The sequence below is a fragment of the Anas platyrhynchos genome, chromosome 14 (assembly GCF_047663525.1).
Source record: "Anas platyrhynchos isolate ZD024472 breed Pekin duck chromosome 14, IASCAAS_PekinDuck_T2T, whole genome shotgun sequence".
Taxonomy (NCBI): domain Eukaryota; kingdom Metazoa; phylum Chordata; class Aves; order Anseriformes; family Anatidae; genus Anas; species Anas platyrhynchos.
Window position 1 is genome coordinate 7599485 of NC_092600.1, and position 24631 is coordinate 7624115.

Here is a 24631-nt window from a genome sequence, read left to right on the forward strand (position 1 = left end):
TCCTGTAATTCCTACATACACTGCATGTAAGTGGCAGTGTGAAGCCACTGGCAGGAGTCCTTCATGTTGATCTCCGTGCAGACACAAAGACAGGCCTCTCCAAAGGGTTTTATGGTGTCAATAAGTAGACCGAGAGTGGGACAGGAGATGGGGATCATGGTGGGCCAAGTGGCTTGTTCGTTTGCTCCTACAGGAGCTGAGGAGTTGTGTGAGGAGTCCTGTATCCATCTGCATGTTCATTTTAATAGATCACATGCCCCAAGTATAAAAGAGTATGGTGATAGAGCTGACAGATATTTTCAAATAAAACCTGACATGGTTAAAAAAAATAAATCCTTCAGGATGATGGAAAGCAGTTTCCAAGATGATGGCCTTTCTTCTTTTTCTTTTATTTATTTATATATTTTTTTTTACTGCAGGGGTTAGTGGAGTGCTTGAAATGCATTCCTGGGTCTTGGGAGCCCTTAATTCAGTTCCCTTATAAATTGATTACTCTGTGGCATCAGTCATGGTGTCTCTAAATTCAGCTTCCGTTCTTCAGGGTGGAATTACAGCCCTTTCCTGTCTTGCTGGGATGCGATGAAAGACTGGAGAAGCTACAGAAGTGGAGGCAGGTGAGGGCAGGAGATGTGATGTAGGAGTTACAGATAGGATGAAGAACCACAGAGAGCTTTGGGTAATGCAGCTTTGCATTTCTTTCCCTAGTGTAACTATGAGAACAGGTGAAGAGCGTGCTAACAAGGAGAGCTAGGCAATTCTGGAAGGGAGCGAATGAAACATTGCAGCTTTCCCTTTTGAAATGCTGACTATTGTATGGCATGCTGGCACAGAAACTACAGTCATTGAAGGACATCTTCCTTTGGAAAGTTCTTCATTATGGTCTAGAAGGAAAGGTTTTGTTTAAGGTTTATTCCAAATGATTCGATGCTAAAATTGTAAATCTCTGTTATGAAAATGAAGAGTAAATGCACACCAAGACTTGCGTAGTGTCTTAGTCAATACCAGACAATGCTGTATTCTTAATTTTTAGTTTGAAACTGTGCAAAGAAAGTGGCTTTTATGATCCAGGCTTTTTTCTTTTTCTTTCCAAGCTACAGCTCTCCTAGTTCTTTTTCTACTTGAGCAAAGCAATATACCATTCCGTTGTCTCTCTCTTTATTTAGACAAGGAATGGATTTGTCATGGGGCATTTAATGAATAAAAGTGGTTAATATCTGAGTTCTGTTCTCTGCTAAGAAACCAAGAGCAGCTGCAAAAAAGTGCCCGTGGCACCATGAATGGGTGGTGACTGATTTAGAGAGAAACATGCTGTTCACTGAATCATCCGTATCACTCTTCACGGTGCCTGGAAAGTCGTCTTTTCCAAGTACTGTTACAAGCTGAGCCTTCCTCTTGGATGAGATCTGACAGGACTGCAGCCCAAGGCACTATAGCTGAAGAGTAAGATGCGTTTTTTCCAATGAGAAGCTTTGTAAGACATCAATATTTAAAAGCAGAGAAATAAATAAAGTTACAGACGATCGGGTTGATTGAAGGGAGAAGAGAGGTCATTTGTTTGACAGAACAAGCATACCTCTGTGGTGAGGTTTGCAGTTCTTTAGCCGAAAGCTGCTGTCTTTCATTTGATGAGGTTGGTCTCGAAGAGTGTGAACAGCTCATTGTTTTTCTTAAAATCATTTTTCTAGGCATATTTTGCAGGTTAGAAGTACAAAGTGGATGTAGCTGTTCATCACCTTAGAGCAATTGATATCGTCCTTTAAGCAGATTCACTGATGTGAATTCACCTCTGTGTACAATGCGCTGGGAATGGCCAAATAATCCATAACCCAAATGCACACTAATTGCTGTAAAAGTTCAAGAGGAAGTGATCAACCTGAGCCTTGGTTTCCAGAGAGCTGTGGCTGTAATTCAGTGGGTTGATGGGGTGAACCTAAACATGTTTCCTCTGATGCTTCCTATGGCATGGTGTTCAAAGCCGATTCCCTCCATGTTTTTGCAGAACATCTTTCAGTATTTCAATAAAATAAAGGCCACGCAGGGCAATGGTGTGTATGTTGTCAATACTGCTGGCTTGAGGAGTACCTTTTAATTCATGTTTACTGTTGCTTCAAACCAAACTACTGTATTGCTTCTACAAACTACTGTATTGCTTCTACATCCTTGAAATCCCCAGCTACTACTGTAAACTGACATTCGCTATATATGTTTCTTAAGATCCCAGCTGTTATTTATAAATGATGAACCTTGATGCTGTACACAGTTGGGAGAGCAGCAGGCTTTCTGTTTCTCTCTGCAACATTATCTATTATGCAACAATCTGGGAAATGTAGCTTAGCTCAAGTAGGGGAAAGAGGAGCATGCAGACAGGACCCTTCCTGTGCCCAGTCCTGGTGGGAGCCATGGATCGGATGGATGTCCACTGATCAGTTCTGCTCCTCCAGAGTTTTGAAATAACTTCAGGAATAAAAACATTAGGAGGCACATGTCCTCTGTTTAAAAGTGGTGACAACCAGACAGGCTCAGCCATCCTGTGGATCGCCCAAAGAGTAATCCTGGGTCCTTGGCTTTTATATGTCTCCCTGTGCTCTGTTTTACCTTCACACATCCTCATCTCTCTGGCTGCTTTTGCCATTACTCACCATTTCCCCAAACAACATTCCTGTCTTCTTCCAGGCATGGAAAAAGCATCTGCTGCTCTTTCTATGAGCCTGACAGCTATTGAAATAACACCCCCTGGGCCCCCAGTGGTGTTGGTTAGGGATGTATTTTTGCTCATTGGCAATGCCCTGCATTTCTCTGCTCTCTTAGCCCTGAAGTAGATACCCAAGAGTGTCTATTGAATGGCAGCTGCAGGACGCAGTCAAATCTCAGCACAGAGCACCCTATTACTGCTTGTGCAATGTCCCACTGGTTAGATGTTTGCTGTCATGTTATCTCAGTAGGTGCATGTGTTCTGGGTAGCAATGTCCAGCAGGATTTAGCATCATTCCTCCAAATCAATTCAATTTCATGGTCACACGCGTAGCTGCATCTGTCGTTTTATCTCTTCAAGTGTAGCACTGTCTCGCCTGTTCAACATTCTGTCTCTCCTGGGGTGTGGGTTCTCCCTCTCCAAGATGGTTCCTGTCTGACACTAACTCACATGTGGACTGTTACGACACTGCAGGTCAGGATTTGGCACTCTGTGCTCGTTCCTGTGGGGAAGGTTCTGTATAGTCTTGTAGACTGACAGAACATCCTCCTTATCGATCATTTCAGCAGAAGAAACAAAGTGGTTAGGTAAAAAGAATAAAAACCAATCTGTGCAATTGTCTATGTGACCCAATAACCCTGTGTCATAATTAAAACAGATGAAATTACTTTTGTATCAGAGGCACGGATATGGGTCCAGCCTTTCTTTATGTCCCATTTTCCCAAATATGCCCCTACAGAGTTAACTCAGCATATTTCTACAATAAATATTCCCACAACAAGGCCAAAATATGTTTTTCATCAATCATTTTATAGCTGCTTCAAACCTGTCACGCCAGTGTGTGTGCTTGCAGCAGCTTCAGTGGAAAAATAAGGAGAAAAAAATGACAAACCACAAATAAGAATTTGAATATAAAAGCAAGAATTTGAATAGAAAACCTGAATATAAAACATTTTCTATCACCAAGAATGGTCAGATGATCTTTCTTTGTGTCTTGTAAAGTGGCAAGTCTCCAATGAATAAGTAATTGTAGTTCCTGGAATCGAGATTATTGCTCCCATGAAGCTATTGAAAAGGAAAGCACGCTGAGCCCTTCAAACACGTTTCCTTATGCACAGACAAATGTTTGCCTGTGGCTCATGGCAAACCTGAAGGACAGGTCTCATAATGAAGAGCCTTATAATTGTAACAGATGCCTAGAAACAGAAATGCTTGGATTGCAGGAACATGTCCGGGCTGAACCTTGTCACTTCACAGGCCAGATGCATTGGAGAGAACTCCGGTGGGTAATCACAGAAGTGAGGATGGCCTTCTGCGTCCTGCCTTCCAGCCGTAACTGTGCTGTAATATAGTTGCTTTTGCAGTGTAATTGCTTTCTCTGCAGGGCTTCTTCCTATTGATTCTGCTTGTGTGGATTTAAATTGTTTGCAGGTTGGAACTAGACTCAAGTTGGTCTGCATCTCTGCTTTTCTGTGCAAGGCAGCACACGTGACACTTCTATCTAAGAGACTTTAATGATGTCTAGATAGCATCACTCTCTGGCCTGCACGCATGTATTTGATTTGAGGAGAAAGGCTGGATCAGATAAGTTCAGAACATCAATAAATGCGTGTATTTTGTTTGGTGACACTTGTTCAATTTGAATCTTTTTCCCAGGAAGCAGCTTGTGTTGTGTCATTTTTTCAGCATGCTGTGTAAATGCTCTGCATCTGCAACTGTCGAGGATGGTGCCATCCCATAGCAATGCCATCTGCTCGTTCACAAAGTGCTTTTTGCGTAGATAAAAAATGTGAGGTGTTACTCATAATTAGGCAAATAGCATGCTGTGATCTGTGATTGATTTGATTTGTGTTGCTGGCTACCTCGCATATGTCTATGTGTCCATAAGTATTGTCTACATATCAGCATATGGACGCAGACATGGATTCTTTTTCTCAATCCAGACAGATGGAAATGTTTTCCGTTCTTCTTATTAGCAGCAGCTAAATTTCAGTAACACCAGGGGCCTCAGCTAGGATCTTGCCTGTGTTTCCTGCTGTATGTGCATACATAAGTTGGCGTGGCCATCTATAATGTCATACCAGAAGTAAGTGATCCATGACCTGCTGTGAAGGAAAGTTAGGATTTCAAAGCCATGGTCAGGGATAGCCATGTTATTAGCCTTCCTGGAGAAAAATATCTAGGTATATAACTTGGAACTATACAGTGTAGTAACAAAGTGCCTAAAAGGTGGTGTGAGCATTGCAGAACCCCAGTATCTCAGGTGAATCAGACTTCTAGAAAATATTACTGTTCCTTTCTTACTAGTAAGAATATGTACTCTTAAAAGTCTACGTATTCAACTCACTGACTGACAGAGATCCTGATTATTTCTGGTTGTACTATGGTCCAGGTAATGCTGGTAGTAAGAGAAAGTAAGTCAGAAATTACTGGTTCCGTATAATTTTAATATTGTCTTCAAATGCCTTTTATAGATAGTGAGGTGTGATTTACCAGTAGTTTTAAAAGATGTTTAAGGCAGGCAGTAGGCATACCAGAAAGGCCATAAAAATGAAAACACATGAACAGAGATCTGCACACTTGTCTGGAGTAAAAGTTACGAGCACTGTAGTAGCTATATAGCCGGATGATTTAGAATATTTTAAACCTCAGCAGAGTTCTCTTCATTTCTCACTCTCTCTCTTCTATGGTCCTGTGCATACCTACAGCGTGTTCACTTCAGAAAGAGATCTGTTGCCACTGGAGTCTGACCATAACTAGGGCAGCCCAAGGCAGCAAATAGGTTGTAACTTAGCACAAATCCATAGTCCTGCTGCTGCGACACCTCCTGTGTACAAGGATCAGATCAGTGTGAGCTGCCTCTCAGCCTGCATGTGAGCAGCCACTGCAGTTAGGCGTTTCAGTGGAAGAATTCAAATAAATGAAAATAATGAATGCTTGGCTGATTTCTAGTGGGAAGTGGTGATCAGCATGCTGAGAACCCAGGACTGCTGCTCTCCTGTTTAAGAGCACTGCAATTTCTCGTTTCCTGCTTGGTTTGTGCAAGGGAGAGCCATTCCCCAGTAACACCAAGTTAATCATCTGAACACGTCTGATCAACTCCAGTATAATGCCTTTGGGTGATCTCAGAGTGCAGCAAAGGTCTTGAAGCATTTTCAAACTTATTTGGTCGTTTTACAAGCTGTGCTGTTCTCTTGTCTTCTTTCTTCAGATGTTGGCTGAGAGTGTCTTGCCAGAGGACTTCTGGTGCTGAGCATGTGTAGTGCCTCTGATTCTTTCAGGTTCCAGCCCAGGGAGCCAGCAATGCTCAGCTGAGTCCTTGCCAATGCCAAAAGTTTTGTGGATGTGCAGCAGCCTTCAGATGTTACAAATCCAGATTTTATACCCCACGGACACTGAATAGAATTCTAACATGCACAGTTGCATTTAATTTTCATGTGTATGTCTATTGGTTTCATCATGTCTTCTGTGTTTTTCTTTGTATTATAAGCCAATGGGAAAAAAAAAAAAAAAAAAAAAAGGAAAGAAAATAATGGCAAAGAAGTCAAGGCATATGTAATGTTTCAGAGATTTTTTTTCAGTGTTGTTTTTAATGTCAGCAGACATGGTGTAATTTAATTTTCAGAAGAATCTCAGCTGCAAAGCAGCTGATTAGGCATCTTGAAGAAGCAGCCGCGCTCTCTAAGTGCTGTGTTTGTGAGATTATTACAGGAATTCTTTTAAAGAGAGAAATCCCTAGATTGCCAAAAATGAATCACTTTGAAGGATACAAAACCCCTTGGGTAGCCATCCAAAACCAGAATCCAGCCATTTAGATCTCCCATCACAGACCTGCTTTCTTTGCACTTTAAAAGGAGAGTCAGAGATGTAATTGCTTTAATATATCAGTGGGAAATTTATCTTATGTTTCTATTGTTATTAAAATGAATTCCAAGAAATGCCATAAAAAGGGGGGGAGGGGGACTTGTAGTGTTGGACATAAAACTCCAACGTGTGTATTATCCATTGTGTATTATATATGCTGTGAAAATATGTTGGATGAGAGTAGTATTTTTACATAACTTTTCAGAGCTGCACGGTACAATAACAGATATCTTTCTGCAAACATGACTGCACATTGTTTGCATAGAAGGGACTTGAGTGTTTTGTTTTTAAGTATTTGAGTACTTAATAAAATGTCAGAGGTTAGAATCCAACGCATTGAGTCACCTCACGACTTTCTAGATTTATGTCTTTGAGTGCCGGTTGCAGGTCAGGGCTCTATCAGCTCTGTCACTGATCCAGGTTACACGACTTGGGTGCATTACAATTGTGAAAAGAGTTTGTTTCTAGGAAGAAACGGCTATGGACTGCATTTTGTTACCTCTGCACTCGACCTATTGCTTCCTTCCTGAAAGTAATCATCTTTAGACATAAATATAGCATGTACTGGGGCATTTTGTAGCTTTCATTTTAATCTGTTTGTTATCAATTCCATTCACAGTTTGTTTTCATTCTGCTGTGACAAGTTTACACTGTCAAATCAGAAGTTTTACTGAAAAAGGGATTTAGTTACATGAACATTATATCCAACCATTTGAAGGACAAAGTTAAGATCAGAAGAGACTCGGTGATTAAACAACAAAAAGCATGTTCAAATAATATTAAAAGATGTTTTCAATCTAACACCTAGGGATTTAGCTACTGACTTAAATTTTTGTGCCAGAAGGCTTCTGGGCAAAATCCTGTTCTTGTTGTAGGGAGCTATATCAGAAACAGAAGGAAGATCTATTGGTTTTTCTTTTGTATGGCAACTTAAATGGAAACAGTGATGGCTGGCTTGCAAGTTTGGCCTGAAGTCCATGGTTTCTCTTGATGCAGATGAAAGCTAGGCTGCTTCCAAGCAGGATCTTAGGGGTTCCAAGCTGGATACTCCCAAATTTGTCTTCTTCACAGCCAAAGATAGATGCTGCCCAGCGTTCTGTCTGTTCGTTTTTCAGGAGCTGTGCGATGTCTGTACAGTGTTCTGGTGAGGTTTGCTGTGATTCACAGTGGTGCCAGTTGCTTGATCTGCAGCATCTGTTCCGAATTCTGAGGGTTTTTTTTTCAACCTGATTATTTCCTCACTACTCTCTGTTTTATGAGGACAGCCCTGAGCTTCTCAATCACCAAACACTCTCCAGTGTATGCTAGGGATCAGGTCCAGGACTGTTTTGTTTGAGTCTGTGCTCGCAGCATGCTCTGGACTTTTCTGTGGGTAGGAAACTCTGCATTTAGAGTTGTGTAGTGAGAGCTTTATTGGTGCTTCCCTTTGAAGGATGAGCAAGTCATATCAGAACTCACAACACCGGATCAGTGATGCTAATTGAAGCTTGTCTGTGTCAACTGACCAGAAGGGACAGAGTGAGGGTTACAAAGTCACCTTTGCTGGTAGGTCTCAGGATGCACCTGACAACTGCAAAGACGACCTTGCACGCAGGGCTGTGCCACGGACAGCCTGTGCTGCTGGGTCTGGGCGCGTTAGGAAATTGGCAGAGGCGATATTTTTGTGAGTTTTCATTAGAAAAGTTTCCCATTCTTGGCGAAGGTTGTCTTGCACCCTGAAATGATTGCTTTTTGTCTCCGTTTACAGGCAGTGACTACTTGCTACTCCAAAACAGACAAAACCGTGAAAAGTTACCTCATACCCCAAATATCCGGGAAATGAGATTTGGAATGAACCGAGAACAGGAGATTTCTAGCAGCATGTTGCTTTCTGTCCCCAAACCAATAACAAAGCAGTAGAGCCGCAGCAGACAGTGAGGTAGGATTGTTGTTATTCACAGGCAAATGTGCCCATATCTGATTGAAGGTGAATTCTGGGTGAAGCACTGTAAGTTTGCATAAAAAACATATACGTACATTTTTGTGTGCTCAGCCCATGCAAGCTATGGGTTATACCCAGTCCACTTCCTCTTCCCAGTCTTCACAAGAAACTGCTGTCAGGATTTCCCAATGATCTTTTAAGGGAAGAGTTTAAGCATTATACAAATATTTATAGAGTATCTTAAAATAACAAGCCTCTTGGGGGGAAAAGCAGCTGTCTGTGGCACCACTGCACGACACTGATCTGGTCGATTAGAGCTGTGCTGTCTGGAAAGAGTTTAAATTGCTGCTGGTCCTGGGCTCTGTGCACAGGGGGTTGTTTGCAAGTAGTTTCACTGCCTGCCTGCAAGACACAGCTGCGTGGCAGCTTCTCCTTACCTGCACCATCAGCAACAGGGGATTTTTCTCCTCAGGACTCAATCTCCTCCACCTGTGTGTGTCTGTGAGTTGTCCCCACCATTGGAAACACAATGCAAAGGGCAGGTACCATCGCTGTTCGTGCAGTTATTGCACGTAGGTGTAACAGTAGGACTGCTTGGGCTTCGTGAAGGGAATGTATTTGATATAACCCCCCACAAATGCTTCCTCTCCATCAGCAGCTCTTTAAAGCAGCACTCAAGGGTGCAGGGAAGTGAATGAGCTGTCCATGGCTGTCGGCCAGGTGAAGAAGTGCTTTTGCTCTAGTAGTGGGCTGTCTGGTTGCTCTCCAGAAAACTAGCTTTTGCCCTCTAACAGTCCAGCTGTGTACAGAGCACTAGGTTTTCTTTTGTATGTCAGTGAGACGTGTAGATGAGCAGGAAAATGGTGCTCTGAGTGGCTTCTCCAGACTGTTCTTTGCCAGGCTGGATTAAACTTTAATGTTTTAATTTTTCCCATTACTATTTTCAAGCCTGAAGGAAATCCACCATTTTCATTATTTCCACAAGCTTCATGTGCACTTACCTTGAAGACTCTTTGAATCCATAAGATCAAATCAAAGCTATTGCTTTTAACTGTCCAAAATACACAGGCATGGACTGTGATGCATTATTTTAAAATTGCCTGTGAAAATTTAGAAAGATTTGCACCTGCTTTTAATAGTTCCTTAAAACAATCTAAAGGCATCTATTAAAGTATTGACTTTTCTTAAAGACAGCACTGGCTGAGATTGCTTCAGCTGCAAATTTGGGTTGTCAGTCAAAGTACTTTTTCTGGTTTGGTCTTTGATCTATGAGTTTTTAGCATCTCTTCCACAGTGAGACAAAAAAAACACCTAGTGAGCTGTTAGGGCTTGTTTTGCCGTGTGTTTAGCCTAGCAAACAAGCAGTCAATACCTTTTGCAGTCTTCTGTGTTTTACTGAATACCTCACTGCTTAGTGGGAAAACAAGCTACACTATTTTGATGTAAATTTGCACTTTACAGATCCTTTGTTCTGCAATGTATATCCAACATCTTAATGTATTGAATAGCTGGGGTGACTTCTGCCTGCAAACGTTTGCATTATTGTTGGGTCGGCTAATGAAGGGCAGGAGTAATGGGCAGAATGATGTGTTTACTATGTAGGATTTTCTGCAGAGGTGAATAATAGATTTGCCGTGGGGTGGAGATGGATAACCAACCTAGAGAGTCCCTAAAAGACCCCAGCCTCACCTTTTCCCCAGAAATGGAACTGCAGGTGGAATCCTCTGTCAGTATTCTGCAAGGAAAATGCTTGAGATAAGCCAGAAGCAAATGGGAAAACATGCAGAAGGGAAAAAAAAAAAAAGCCCTATTCCCGTCCATGTCTCTAGTTCAATTTCTTCAGCCAAATGAACAAAGCGATCACTGGAAAGAAACAGTAATGTCAAATGGCATCAGAAAGGAGTGACTGCTGATTTCATTTGCAGTGTCACACAGGAGGGTGGATTGGAGGCAGCTCGGTGCAGTGCTATGGGGTGGCTAAAATGGACATGAACTACAACTCTGCTAACTTGCTGCAGCACTGAAGTTAACGGAAGGCCATGGTAAAGGGATTAAAGTTTCAACAACCAACTCTGGGCATAAAGAGCATGTCAGTGCCAGCACCTGGCTGAGAGCAGCCCATGTCTGTGCTAAAGAAAGGTGCAGGGAAACCTTGCTGTACTATTTGTGATTGAGGGGAAGAAGAACAAATGACAGAGAAAGAGATTTCTCAGCACATCAGATAGCATGCAAGCAGTGGAATATGTTGGATTATTGTGTGATCAGAGATATCAGATTTAGTTTATCTAAAATGTGCTTTCCTGAAGAATGGGGTAGAACCTCTTTTAGAGAAACTGGTAGACAAACAGAAAAAGATTATTTTCTCTACTTTCAGAACCGAAAAGAATGCTAAATCCAGTTTTCAGTTCACTTCAGTTTTCTTTGCATCATGTCCCAGAATAAAATATGTATAATTTCTTTGATATTATTTATCTGGAAAGATTCTAAACTGGTTTGTTACATATTGTACTTCAGAAACATGGTATGTCTCATACTTGCAGTCTTATAAGTACAATCATTCTTGTTTTTTTATTACATGCTAATATTCTAACTTTAGGTCTATAAAGTTTGTGATGATATTACTTCACTGCAGGTAATTATTTTTATTGTGGTGATGATGCCATGTTGATATCTAGATTTCCATTTGCTCAAGCACATCAGCATACTTAATTTTGTGTCATGATAATGTGAAATGCTAGGAGAATTGAAAGGTTTCCACTTTTCAGTTATAATTTCTAACCTCTTTAAGAATATTTTAACGTGTTTTTTTCCTATGTGATTGAAGGAAATTGGCATCATCACTAAGCTTGCAACAGGGGACTGTTTTTTAAATGTTCAGTGTGTAAAATATGTCAGTGTTGTTACCTTTGTAAACAGAAGATGATGGACACAAAGTCTGCAGAATTTTCAGCAGAAGGGAGTAATTTTTTTTAGCTTTTTCATTACTTAATGGAAGAAGAATTATGGAAATGAGAGCGGGCATTGCATTAAGTGCTTGAAATGTTCCTTCCCTGCAGACCAATAAAAACATAACTCTTCCATTAGAGAAATCTAGTTTTTTGAAGGCTGCATGAATCTGAGCTCTGAATCAGTGAATGAGATGACTGTGCTAGGATAAGCGTTTCAAGTTCTGATTATGTATTTTAAGTCTTCCGTAGGTGGATGCCAGCTCTTAGCTTGTCTTGTAAGACTTCTTTGGAGCAACTTTTTCTGAAACTCTTTTTATATCGGTTACTTGGCTTATCGTGCGCTACTTCTGTAGTGAACCTCCTGTTATGAAGAACAGTAACAGAGCTTCAAAGCCAGCCAGTCATGGGGCTTGAGTGATTTTTCCTACCTTAATTTGAACTAGAAGGTTTCCTGGCCTTTTCAAAACACTCTGTGTTTACATAACTCCATAAACAAAAGTCAAGTAGTGCAAATCAAAAATGTGACCTTTCTGTGCTACATATCGCGTGTTTTTATAGTGGTTATAATCTCATCTGCAGCTATAGTTCATGTGGGTTGTAGCTATCTGCCTTTAAAAATATCCTTCATCTGTACATGTGAAATGAAAATGTAGCAGTAAACTGCTATCCCTAAGGGTGTTCAAATTAGGTCTCTGGTCAGGGCTGCAGTGAATTAATGCCAGAGGAGAAGGGTCTTCAGGTGAAAGTAATCCTTTATCTATGCTATTAACCATAAAATGGTAATCAATGTTAACTCCTAGGTGCTTGGGAAAAGAACACAAAAATTAATAAATAAAAATAAAAAAATAAAAAAAGCAAAATCATTACCAGTCATTTCTATTGCTCTTGGAACTTATTAATAATATTTCAGTTTCAGATACTGTAAAACATATCACAGAGGTTAGAAGGATGATTTGTCCTTATTTAGTGTATGAGGAGACAGAGACACCAAGAGTTTTTGAAACTTGACCGAGGTCTGGAAGTTGTTATGTAGAATTCTCTCTTTTTATTATTTTTAGTTTTGCATTATAGTTTAGTTGCAAATAGTCCGAATGAAGCCATAATGGTCTAGCTATAACTGAACAAATAAAACCCATTTCTTCCTTCCTTTTTTTCTGAAAGGTTGATCTCCTAGGTACATGCAGCACAAATACTTAAAGCCACAAATGTAATTATTGTGAATATTTGTTCACACGTGGGGTTGTTTTGGGTGGTATTTTTATGTGTTGTGTTTTTTTTTTTTTCTTCAAGCACTGCTGCTGGGAACTCTTCACCCATCACTACAAGTGCCTCTTGAAGCTCTGGTCCATCACAGGACCCCAGTGAGTGCATTTCTGTGCTCCTGTTATGCTTTATATGCAGGCAACATAGTCCTTCTGCCATGACCCAGAAAGATCGCATTTATACAAATATTTATTATATTCCTTATAAAATCAGGAGGCCAAGAGAATATGCCTGACCTATACACACCTGAATGTTCATTCCTAATGGAAAGACTTCGAAGCAGTGGGAATAGACTTTGATGTAAGAAGTGCATGAACATCAAATTTTCACCTCCTTGCTGTTTTTCTTACTGTTGTATCCTCTCTACCAATCCTCCGGCTCAGTTGATTAAAGAATTTATTCAGCTGTTTGCTTTAGACATTATGAAGACATACTAGCAGTGAATTTCCACCTCACGTGTTAGACTTTTGGCTGGTTTAAGTTGGGGTCATCCTGTGTTTGTGCCTTAGGTGGCTAATGGCCCCTAAGAAAACCACCTGTGTGGACTGGGGCTGCCTGTAGAAAACACAAATTCCCAGGTGTCTTGGACACGTTTCCACACAGAAGGAGCCAGATGGTTTTCGCTGTGGGTTTTCTTTGGCTTCACTCAGCGGGAGAAATACCTGAGACGGATGGTGCCAGGTAGCTGTGTGGCTCCTGTGTGTTAACAGCTGCTCTAGCTTCTTTTTCAGAGGTATATTTAAAGCATAAAAATGAAAAATGGGAAGAAATCTGTGTGGTGTGGGGAAGGCTTCATGTCTTGTGTATCTCCAGACCTGATGAGATGGGTCTGGTATGAAGCAGTACGTGCTGGCTTCCCAGTCTGGATGGTGGTGGTTGTAAGTACTGGATGGTTCATAAGTGCTTTGGGACCAAAGGTAGTTTCAATACGTAATAAGGTTTTCTCATTCACAGCTCCCTGGGCACAGCTCACTCACGTGTCCGTGAAGTACTTATACACAATCACCCATTGTAGTCGTCTCAAGCTGTATGCAGTATTGCAGATTTGACTGTGAAATGCACTGCTGTAATCAGCCTCCCCAAATACCCTGAACTTCAGGACGCTTAGGTCAGGTCCCATATCATCTGCATGTTCTAAATAACAGGTTGGTTGGTTTACACCAGCAATAAAGCTAACCATCCCTAAAACAAGGCTAGTCTCTAAGATGTTTTCTGAGCCAAAAAGAGGTGTGGAGTATGGTTTCAACCGGACAATAAAAATTAATGCAGCATCAGGAGCTGACATAAATATAAGAGGTCTCAGAAAACTCCCCTTGCACCAGCATGCTTGGAGGAGGAGTGGAAGGTTGCAGGAAAGGAAATTTGCCTGGTTTTGGGCTTCATCTGCTGCCCCTTCCAGATAAGCTTATTCTATTCTGGGTTACATCAGTACTGTGCAGTGATGGGACACACACAAATCAACACACAAGAGTACAAGCATGGTAGCCTGGCACTTCAAACTCGTCCCCAGTTCTGCAGTCATTGATGGCAGCCCAGCAGCAGCCAGGTGCCTGGAGCAGGCTGGTTTCGGGCTGCCTGCCCCCATCTCACGTGCATGCTCTCATGGTCTCGTTCCAGGGCAACCCACTGTACTTCCAGTCTGCCAGAAATGTGACGGTGAACATCCTCAACGAGAAGACTAAAGTCCTTACTCGCCTTGTAACAGGTAAGGAGGGGGAAAGGCTGCGTGGAGTTGTTAAGACGAGATGAAAGAGGGTGTGTTGTGGGATGCTGCGCTGGCTTCCGACAGCTCGCCGGAGGGGAGCCCAGGTGTCTTGTGAAGTACAAATGAAAACTTTGCTCTACTTTGTAGAAACAAAGCTAGAGACATGAAAGCTGTGCTGGAGAGGCAGCTGGCTGGTGCTTTCTGATAACGAAGCAGACCATCGTTTTCATTTGAAAGCCAATCCAGAGGCAGAAAGGTTAGTTGTACGACTTCAGGGTCAAGAAGAACATATGCAGGCTGACATTTCTGTCATAACAGGCAGGATTTTCCTGAGAGTCTTTTAACTTGCCTAAGATCTTGGGAACTCTGCTGGTTGACTGGGGCTGGGTTCGGACACTCAGCAATTTAGAGCTTTTTATGCTCTTCTTCAGATGAAAACTGATATTTCCAAGCATTAGTGTGTTTGATGGGTGTATGGGTGTTTCATAAATCCCCAGCACACAGCAGCCTTTGAATGGATGCATATATAATTTGGGTTGAAAGATGCTAAAATACTAATATATATAATATATATATGATATAGGATAGATATTTATTTATTGAGATTAATATAGGGACTGGGAGAAGTATTGCTCTGTGGCAGAAACAGTAATCCATAAACATGTTGTTTCTATGTGAGACCAAGTTGTTTGGTTTGCTTAAATAACATTTTGGCCTCTAGTCACAGTATTAAATAATTAAATATGCAGCTTCAGTAAGCAATGATTTAAGTGGCATGCATGAAAATTGCCTGGAGGAAGGAAATAAATTCAACCCCAAGCTCTCAGATTCTCACATTGAAGAACTTCTTTAGTTTGTCGGTTCTGCATATATTTTCAAGAGGGTATTTGGTTCCCTTAAGTGCCTTAATTTCATGAGAGCTCAGGAGGATGTAGTCAGTGACGTCTCCTGGCGTGATGTTGTGGTCACTGAGCTCATTTCTGCATTTGGAACAGTTTTGGTTCATGAGTGGACTGAAGGTGTCATCCCGCGTTGTGTGTGCTGCACTGATGAGTATGGAGGCAGTTAATGAGTGAGGCACAAATCAAACGTAAAGCTTGGAAGTACTTAATTTTCTCACAATGGCTGCAGTTGTTTTTTTAATATAAGTTTTGCTGCAGAATTAGATGTACAGGGATCTCACCTTTCTGCAGCCCAAACCACACACGTGACCCTGTGTGTGCCCTGATGCTAATACGGATGACCTGTGCAGGCAAACACTGTGTATAGATGGAGTTAGAAACTGCTTATAAGAAAAGACTCGCTTTTGAGAAATGAGACTAGTCAGGAAGATGGCAAAGTACAGCAAAGTCCAGTCACAGCTCTGTGCAGTGCATGATCCAGGGAGGCTGTGGACTGGGTTGCACAGGGCCGTTAGACGGCAATTTGTAAGAAGCTTAGCCTAGGTCAGGTAACAGAAGGGCCTGCTCTTTGTAGCCTTTTGGCCACAGACCTGCACAGAATTGCTCGTTTGGGCAGTTGATGTTTATCAGGCTCCACAACAAAATGCTTTGCCAGAGGCTTTTCAGCACTGCACTGCACAGCAGCCTGCAGGAGAAGCAGTGGAATTAAAATAAGAGCTAAGATGTATTCATCTAAAAACTTTCTGAAATGTGAGAGACCCTGCTGTTCATCTGGGCCTGCGTACAGTTCCCTTCCCTTCATGGCTCATCCTTCTGCAGGGCCAAGATGGAAATCCTCAGCACTTCCCAGGAGTTACCTCCCTGTGGAGGTGGGATCAAGCTCTTAAACTGCAGCTTTAAAGCAAAACACTTGTTCCTGTGGTGTTTGTTGTTGTTGCTGTTGTGGTGGTTTTATTTTTTTTTATTTTTTATTTTTTTTTAATTGGATGGTGCGTGACACCAGTATCATTTTAATACAGGCACACTTAACAGGCCAAGAATCATTTGCACTTCAGCACCAGGAAAACATAGTCAGGAAGCAGAAGTCCTGATGCCTCTTACAGCTGTACCAATGCCTTCAAAGTGTGGTTACATTCATTGCTATTTCACATGTGGATCTGTCTTTCTGTTAAAATTTCCCAGCTATGCCAAACTTAATGGTGAATTTAAGACATGCATAAGCATGAAGAAAAAAAAAAAAAAAAGTTGAAATAGTTGAGGGGTTGTTATTTGGGTAGAAAACAGTGCCCTTTTCTATGGAGAGGTCACCCTCTGAAAAGCACAGACGTCCCTGCTTGATGTGTCAGATGCAAGTTGTGCATGCAGAGCTGTTAGGGTAATCTCAGAAAATGGGGTTATTAAATGTATGAAGCTACTGTGTGATTTTCTTACACTTTTTCACTAAAAGCTTATGCTAAATCTCTTCTTCTCTCTAGGTCCCCAAGCAGTGGAAGCACACAGCCAAAAATTTGAGGTGAAAACCCTCTCTGGAAAATTGCTGTTTTCTGCAGATGACAATGAAGTAGTAGTCGGAGCAGAGAGATTGAGAGTTTTAGGTAAAAGATTACTTCCTAAATCGCTGTTTTAATATGTACCTCTTCAAATTTTAGAATAGTTTTGCCTGACTTTCCTTCATGCTTGTGGAAAGCTTCATTTGGATACAAAGCCTTTCACTGTCTTTAACACTTTGAATCTTCCCCCGGGAGATAATGGTCAGGAGTTTCTGTCTGAGGAGTTTCTTAACTTGCACAACATGTTATTTCCTCTGCAGAAAAAAACTCCCCTGTAAGTGGTTTATCTGGAGCAGCTTTAAAAATGGCTTTGGAAACTAAACAACTTTATCTCTTGAGTTTGGGTTGAGGGACAGTGTGGGATCACTGTAAGGATGCTTCCATTGCTACAGTTGCTCTCTGCACTTAGGGAAACCTCAGGCTTTGTATTTTTAATTTCACCAATTTTCACCAGTTCCTTCTTCATTCTAAAGCAAACACTAAGGGGGAGACCTGCAGTGAAAATGTAGGTATGAACTAGGATCCCATATGCATTCTCCAAATAGTTTGCTGGCATTTATACTGATTAATCTTTCCTAAGCCAGATGTGAGACCATGTTGAGCATCACTGAGCCATCTCCAGCTATGCTTATGAGTATGGTTAAATGTCCATGCATGGGATGAGAAACACATATTACCTGTGATGTGGCCTCCCCATCCCCAATTTCCTTTCAAGACAGACAGGGCAGCTTGAACGCTTCCTTTCCTATGCTGGGTCTGCCCCCCCAGCTGTCCTGCCTGCAACACATATTGGTAGTTCATCATAGAAACTGGGGATATACTTTGGGTTTGAGGTTGGGATTGTTTAATGTTTTGTTTGTTTGTTTGTTTGTTTTTTAGAGAAAATAAAGTTCTGGTAATTGTAGAATTTTAAAATGCATTTGAGAGTTCTGAAATTACCTCAGAGGAACTTGAATTCTTTTGCTCTCCAGTTCAAGCCAAGCTTGTGTCTAAGTATCATAAATGAGACTTCATATCCAACCCTTAACATTTTTTGTTACCCTATGTGCTGCTCTAGATGGTTTCCTGTTTGTAGAAAGGCCAAGTGTGGCTCTTTTGACTTGTAAGTCACTGTTGGCACGTACTGGACCAGTTCATTCATCGGGTATACCAAAATTAGATGAGTTTTATTGGATAAATGTTGAACTTCAAAAAGTTACAAGTGTCTTTTTTTTAGTAGAAAACTTTGAAAAGGACCATTCAAAATATGTGCAGTATTTCAGAGCTGGGGAGTGTTTGTCACAGTCCATGTTCTACTAATCTCCCTTCACGCTGCACCCTTCAGAACTCTGTAATCATAGTCTTTGTGCAGGGTAGATGAATTCAGAAAGCAACTGTTTTAAGTGTTTTCCTGGAAAACTTAAAATGAGAGAGATTTATATAATTGATTCTTTGAAAAACAAAACCAAACTTTTACTTACAAATTACAAGTGCTCCTTTTCAGATTGGGTACTTGCAAAAATATTGCTTCTTATTTGATTTCTGCTTTGGAGAAACCTGCAATTATTTTTAATAGTTATTTTGAATTTCTGCCTTGTCTTAGTCTCCAGAATAAACAGCATCAAAAATATTGCTAGCCACTGTAGTGCACTTTATTTTTATTTTGCAACTGTGTGTTTCTTAGGGTTTGTTTAGCTTTTGCAGAGCTATCAGAAAAGAAAAGGTAGAATGGTATCACAGATTATGTTACGTGGTGAATATTTCAATGACCTTGAACTGAAATGCTTTCAGAGTTCATGCTTGGCTTTGTTTTTCTCCAGCTTTGCTTCCCCAATCTAATTATAACTCCAAAAGTGGTTGCCATGGCTGTTTGCCATGCTGGGAAGTATTACACCATATGTTCATATTTCTTCCAGTGTTTTTGTCTGCACTTGAGGCTAGTCCAACTTGTAGTACACAGACAAATTCCTTTGATCATTTTTCTGGTGTTTGGGATCTCAGGTGCTGCCGGTATGTGTCTGCTGACACCTATCTACACTATGTAAATAATCTCAACTTGTTCTTGTTATTGCTGAACACGTACTTGTTACAGAAGGAAGTGTGTGTCTGCAATCTGGCATGAAAGTCATCTCACAGAGGTTAGAGCAGCAGTTATTGGACCTGTGGCTAGCTTTTAATCTTGTTAACGATAATTACTTTTTTCTTTGTATGCTCTTCAAAGTTGATTCTGAAAGTTTGTTCTACAAAGTAATGCTGAAGCTTTGACGTGAGACAAGAGTTGCTGTTTTTTTTTTTCGGAAATAGACTCTGTTTTGGGTAGCTAAAGGAGTTTTCAACATTAGCAAGGCATTAAAAAAGGAGGAATATACAGAATTATTGATAACAAACAGATACAAGTAGGATGTATGTTACATTTGATGGGGATTCAAAAATTGCATTGTATGGATGGTGCAGATTATCAAATAAAAGTGCTTTTTATTTTAATTCCTTTTGGAGGGGTTATTTCTGAATTTTAACCACTAAAGGACACAGAACGACAGAGCTGATCTTCTCTGCTTTGCTTGCATGATACAGTTGGGAGTACTTCGATTATTGTGTTTGATTTAGTGAATCCCATCAAACCTGTCATCATAGATGAGACTGGAGGACAACAGGAACTTCTGTTTGAACACAAGTGCAGTTCTCTGAGCCCTTTGGCCATGGTCAGCTCTGATATTATCTACATAAGCTTTTCCAGACACAAGCACAATTTCCCTCTGCCCCACTCAAAGCCAAGCGGGAGCTCAGCAGCTGTCCAGATGACTCAGAAGGAGCTCGTGTTTGCCCATAAAAAGTCATGTAGAAACTGAGTCTTTTGCGAAATCTGGCTTGCCCTTTTTATTCCAAGCTCATTTGTCAGTGCCTGCAATTGCCCAGCTGTCTCCTCCACTCTTGTCCAGGGATAGGATGGCAACACATCCTCACTTTCAGCGTTACTTTCTTTTACAGTCCTCACTCCTGTAGCATTTGAGCAACTTGTGATCTTTGAAAAGATACTACCATAAATCTCAGAGCAGTTCTCACACCTCTGAACTGCAACTCTTTGTTTCTTTTTGCAAGGTTTAGATTTTGAAGGCAGACTCTGCTGCCACTCTTCCAACCGGATGGCACTGTGGTGCTGCTCAAGGGGTGCTGCGTGGCACAAAGTGCCTGGGCTGAGCCCACAAACCTTCTTTCCTGGGCTCGCCTTTGCCATGCTCAGTGGTCTGCTTTGGTAAAGACAGAGTAGATGCAAAGCAGTGCCTCGCTGGATGTTCCCTGCGGGCTCATAAACACATACGGTCTGCATTATGGGAGATGAATGAGCTGGTCCTAATTGAATTCGCATGTGGTTCGTCATACGGCGGTTCCCCTTCCCTCCGTCCCTCCGCCTCCCTCCCGTCAGAACCGAAACATGTTCAGATCGTGTGAAAAATGGTTCATAAGAAATACTCTTTAGTTAAAAGAGCATTAAAAATAACTTTGATATACATTAATTACCAATTTCATTTAATAGCATATTGAACATTATAGCATTTATAAACAAAGGACAATCATAAAGCATTATTCTGACTGTTAATTAGCTCTATTTATTCTCCAGATTAGTTTTTAAATATGCCCTCTAGATGCCACTTGATACTAATTAACAGAGTTACATTATTATCTCTATACAAAAGCATTTTTAATTAAATCTAAAGCAATTTAAATTAGCATGAGTTTTTACAGAAATTAAAATCTGGTCAGATGCTTAATTTAGCCTTATAAGACAACATCTGATGACATGCCAGTGTCAGTTCTCCCAAGGGCCATGACATCTCTTTTGGAGATTACTTTTTGAAGTTTGTGTTCAGGGCAACTTGCCAGGGTACTCTGGTGTTTAATATTTATGATGGATTTATAAACTGATTTTTTAAAGACTAAAATTTGTAGGCAATCCACACGCATTACAATGAGCTGAGCTGAAAACACAAAGGATGTATTCTTACAGGCTTTTGTGTTCCCTGCCTTTGAGTGGTGGAGGATGGTTTGCATGAGAGGTAGGATTGCATGGGTTGGACACTGTCCCGTTGCATATCAACCACACTTTTTAATCTTTCCTAAGATTGCCTTTTTCCTTGTGATAAGGATAGGATCAATTACAAAGCTAAAAGGTTCCTAGTCTGTAATAGAAGAATGTGAGGATTGTTCCAAAAAATTGATCCCACACTGGATGTTTGGAAAATGTACTTCTCACTTAGACTTTTATACCACCATAGCATAACTTTTCTTCTAATGTAACATAACAGCAGAAATTTGGCTAAGGCCTTTCTCTGTGGCAAACCCTAGCTCAATTAGTCCGGCTTTCATTTTTCCAGGCTCTGAACCTGCTCTTTCTCCATGTGAAGCATGTAAGTGCTGGCCACTAAGGAGACTTTCAGAAACATTAGTTAGAGAATATTTTTATACTAGTTTCTCTTCAGCTGCCTGGGAATGCACCTGAAAAGGGGAATCCACTGTTGAAATGTTATTGCAAATTTATCAGTAAATTTGGAGTAACTAATCGCGAGGCACGTTTCTAGCATTTTATTTATGAGAGGTATATATTAAGGACTGTAGAGGTTTCAGTGGAGAAACATTACCAGTTAAAGCCACATAGCCCATGCTTATTATTGAAGGGTTCACTGCATGACAGTCGTATAGGAAGATCTGTTTAAATGGGAGGCTTTGGGTTGGGGTTTTCTGTTGCTCGGGGTGAGAGGATAACTTGTTCTGTGCTGCACCTTCTGCTCACAAGTGCTGGGTTTTAATACCCATGGAAGGGTTAAAAAAAAAAATGTAATGTCCTTAACATTCTTGATTTGGACAGAAGGAGAACACCACTTATGAACGTGGTTAACACGTGTGTCTGTGCAAACTGGCCCTGCTGTCTTAAAAGCTTCACATCCACAGACATTTTTAGGGAGAATTGTACCAGCTTGATCTGGGAGGAATAAGAGATATCCTGCAGAATTGCTGTTGCAATACCATCCTCATTAAAGAACTCTGTTCATGTTTCCTTAATATTACAATTTTAGTAGCTTCTTGACATGCTCTTTCTAGCTTGTGTTTGCTGCAATATTTACAGCAGAGTAACTTTAATGAGTACAAGAGCAGTTATATTTCATGAAAGCCATCTGCAAGGCTATTTGACTGGTATCAGTCATTTTGGAAGGTGGTGTAAGATAGAAATTTTACAACTTCCAGGAACTACCACCCATTTTTGCTGCCCGCACCCTTCTTCAGAAATGATTGCTTATGGGTCAGGACATGCACAGTTGCCCTTACAGCAGCCATTATGGTTGCAAAATGATATTTTGCCGATTTGTTTATTGCAGACTGAGGAACTTTTGTAGCCAAATGTTGAAATCAGACCTGAGCCAAAGAGGAAGCAGAACTTTCTGGCTTCACCATTGTGTCTGCTGCAACTTTGTGCCTGGGGGTAAATGGCAAGTTTGGATCTTTGTGTTGTGGAAAAAATAAAAAAAAAAATTAAAAAAAATGTCCTTTCTACAGGCTTGTAGGTGGCTGTTTCAGGAGAAACAGTGATACAATATTCATTTTTTTTGCAGATTGAAATATTTTACCACTGCTATTTTTTTCCTATGCAAAAGCAGCTGAGAGGGAGTTGCATCTTGCAACTGACTCAAAGCTGGCTTGCTGCAGCCGAAACATGGCTGTGGCACCGTGCTGTGCTTCTGGAAGCAAACACGGTACCATCAGCCCTGTGTCAGAGGCCTTTCCCAGTTCATCCAGTTGCAAATGAGCTCCTGCTTGCTCGAGCTGCTTCAAAGGCACCTGGACACAGCAGTTGCTCCAGAGCTCCCTTCTGTGCTCTTGGCAGGAGAAACAAGTGTGTCGTGACCGTATTAGCCATGCTGCTTGCGAGGTTTGGACAGGCATTTGACCTTTTGCTGAAGATGTATGAACTTCTTTAGGAAGCGGTTATGAACACTCCCTATTCACTCTCTGTAGGTAATTAAGCAGTAATACTAATGCAGTCCTGAAGCAGTTGCCAAGCTGTCGTGTGGTCATTGGTCCTACGGAAAAGGGACAGAGAATAAAATAATGAAGCTAGGGAAAGATGCTGACAAATGCAGGTGAAAGATTTCAGCACAGGCATCACCAAGGCTGGAAACAACTGTCTGTAGCATTCAGACATGGCAGTGGAGTTTCATCAAATCTCTTTGCACTCATTGCATTGCTGTGGTACTGAAACAAAATCTTGTTTAGCAAAAGTAAGGAGCAGCAAGAAAAAATAACATTTTTCTGTCAGTGATTAAAACCGCAAGAAAATTCTTCTTTGCTCTCAGTTAGGAATTGTGCTGTTGCTGTATCAAACTAAAAGTCAGGCATGAGAAAGTGATTTAATCTATAATCAGAAGTGACAGAGAAGGGATTCAAAACCCTTACAGAAAAAGAAAAAAAAAAAAAAAAAAAAAAAAAGAAAATGATTTGGTTGAACTGGGTTGTTTATTCCTCCCAGAGATTGGGGTGGACTTTGTGGATTCTTTCTTATAAAAAAAAAAAAAAAAACTCTTTCTCCCATTGTATTGCGGAAGAAATTAAAATGACCAGATCCCCTTTGCTGCCTTGAGGGCAATAGGTATATGTAGGTATATCTGTTGTCCACTCCTTTTAATGGTGAATTCAAATAACATTGCCCTTCTTCTACAAAATCCACTTATCCAGATTGTAAACTTGTCTTTTGTTGGGGAGAACAATGTGTGTCGGGAGGGAGATACACCAAGATTTTTTTTGCATGTTTGCTTTTACTTCAAAGTACATCCCAGGAAAAAAGGCTAGAATTTATGTAAAGTGTATAGGCTTCTAGTCCAAGCTGAAATGTGTGTTCAGATTGTGTTACCTTAATCCTGTTTAAGGAAAAAGAAGAATCATCCACCATCAGATTAATATTGATTAAATGTCACAAGGATTATGAAAGGAGCATACTGTACACTTACCAAGCACTGAAATCAAGTTTAAAAGTATGGCAGATTTATGTTTTATTTCCTAAGTGTCTTCCCCAGCCTTCACAACCCTGATCTGTTTGAAGCAGAAAGAATATTCTCCTTGATAAATTTCCACTGGGTATTCCCACTTCAGGTGCTCTCCTGAGTTTCTTTGCAACATTACACAAGAATGCCAAGAACAGCTTCAAAGGAATTCAGTGATGACATTGCTATTGTTGAACTGCAGAAAGTGTTGAAGGACCCCAAAACTACAGGAGATGGAAATATCTAGAGGTCAGTGTAGGTTGTATCAACTCTTCTTCATATGTATTTTCTCAGTTTGGGTACAAGCCCTTCATTTCTTTTATATTATTGCCTTTGTATTTCTCAGACAATCAGCCACTGAAGCTAGGCTGTTGAAGTTCAACATGTCTACAGCCACACGCACCACTAATGATCTGCATGCTCATCTTAGAGCTTTCAGCTCATCTTATTGTTTGCAAGTTTTCTAGCTTAAAAGCAGGCTCCATTTATTTCTTAGGACTATGAGTCGGATAACTTCTTCTCCTCCACCCAGCAGAGCTGGTGGTGCTGGAGTCACAAGGAGTTCCCATCTGGCATGACTCAACCACAGCCCAGTGCACAAGGGTTGATTCACTCCCCATGTGCATACAGTGCCAAGACAAAAACATGAAGTTTGTATCCTTCAGATATAGATGTGAATGAGACAAAAAGATATTTGCTAACAGATTCTAAATAAATAATATTGCATTTTTATTAAAAACACTTTTGATGCTGTACATGATTCATTATATGGATTG

At 40.8% G+C, this 24631-nt stretch overlaps 1 protein-coding gene across 22 annotated transcripts in view; it reads left to right on the top strand.

The window, feature by feature from the left end:
* Positions 1 to 24631, top strand: part of SGCD (sarcoglycan delta) — a 543191-nt gene that overhangs the window by 452638 nt on the left and 65922 nt on the right. For all 22 annotated transcript variants that reach the window (XM_072023537.1, XM_072023529.1, XM_072023522.1 and 19 more), the window contains 2 exons: positions 14306 to 14393; positions 16771 to 16890. In XM_072023537.1, the coding sequence (XP_071879638.1) occupies positions 14306 to 14393; positions 16771 to 16890 (208 nt within the window). The remainder of the gene's footprint in view (positions 1 to 14305; positions 14394 to 16770; positions 16891 to 24631) is intronic.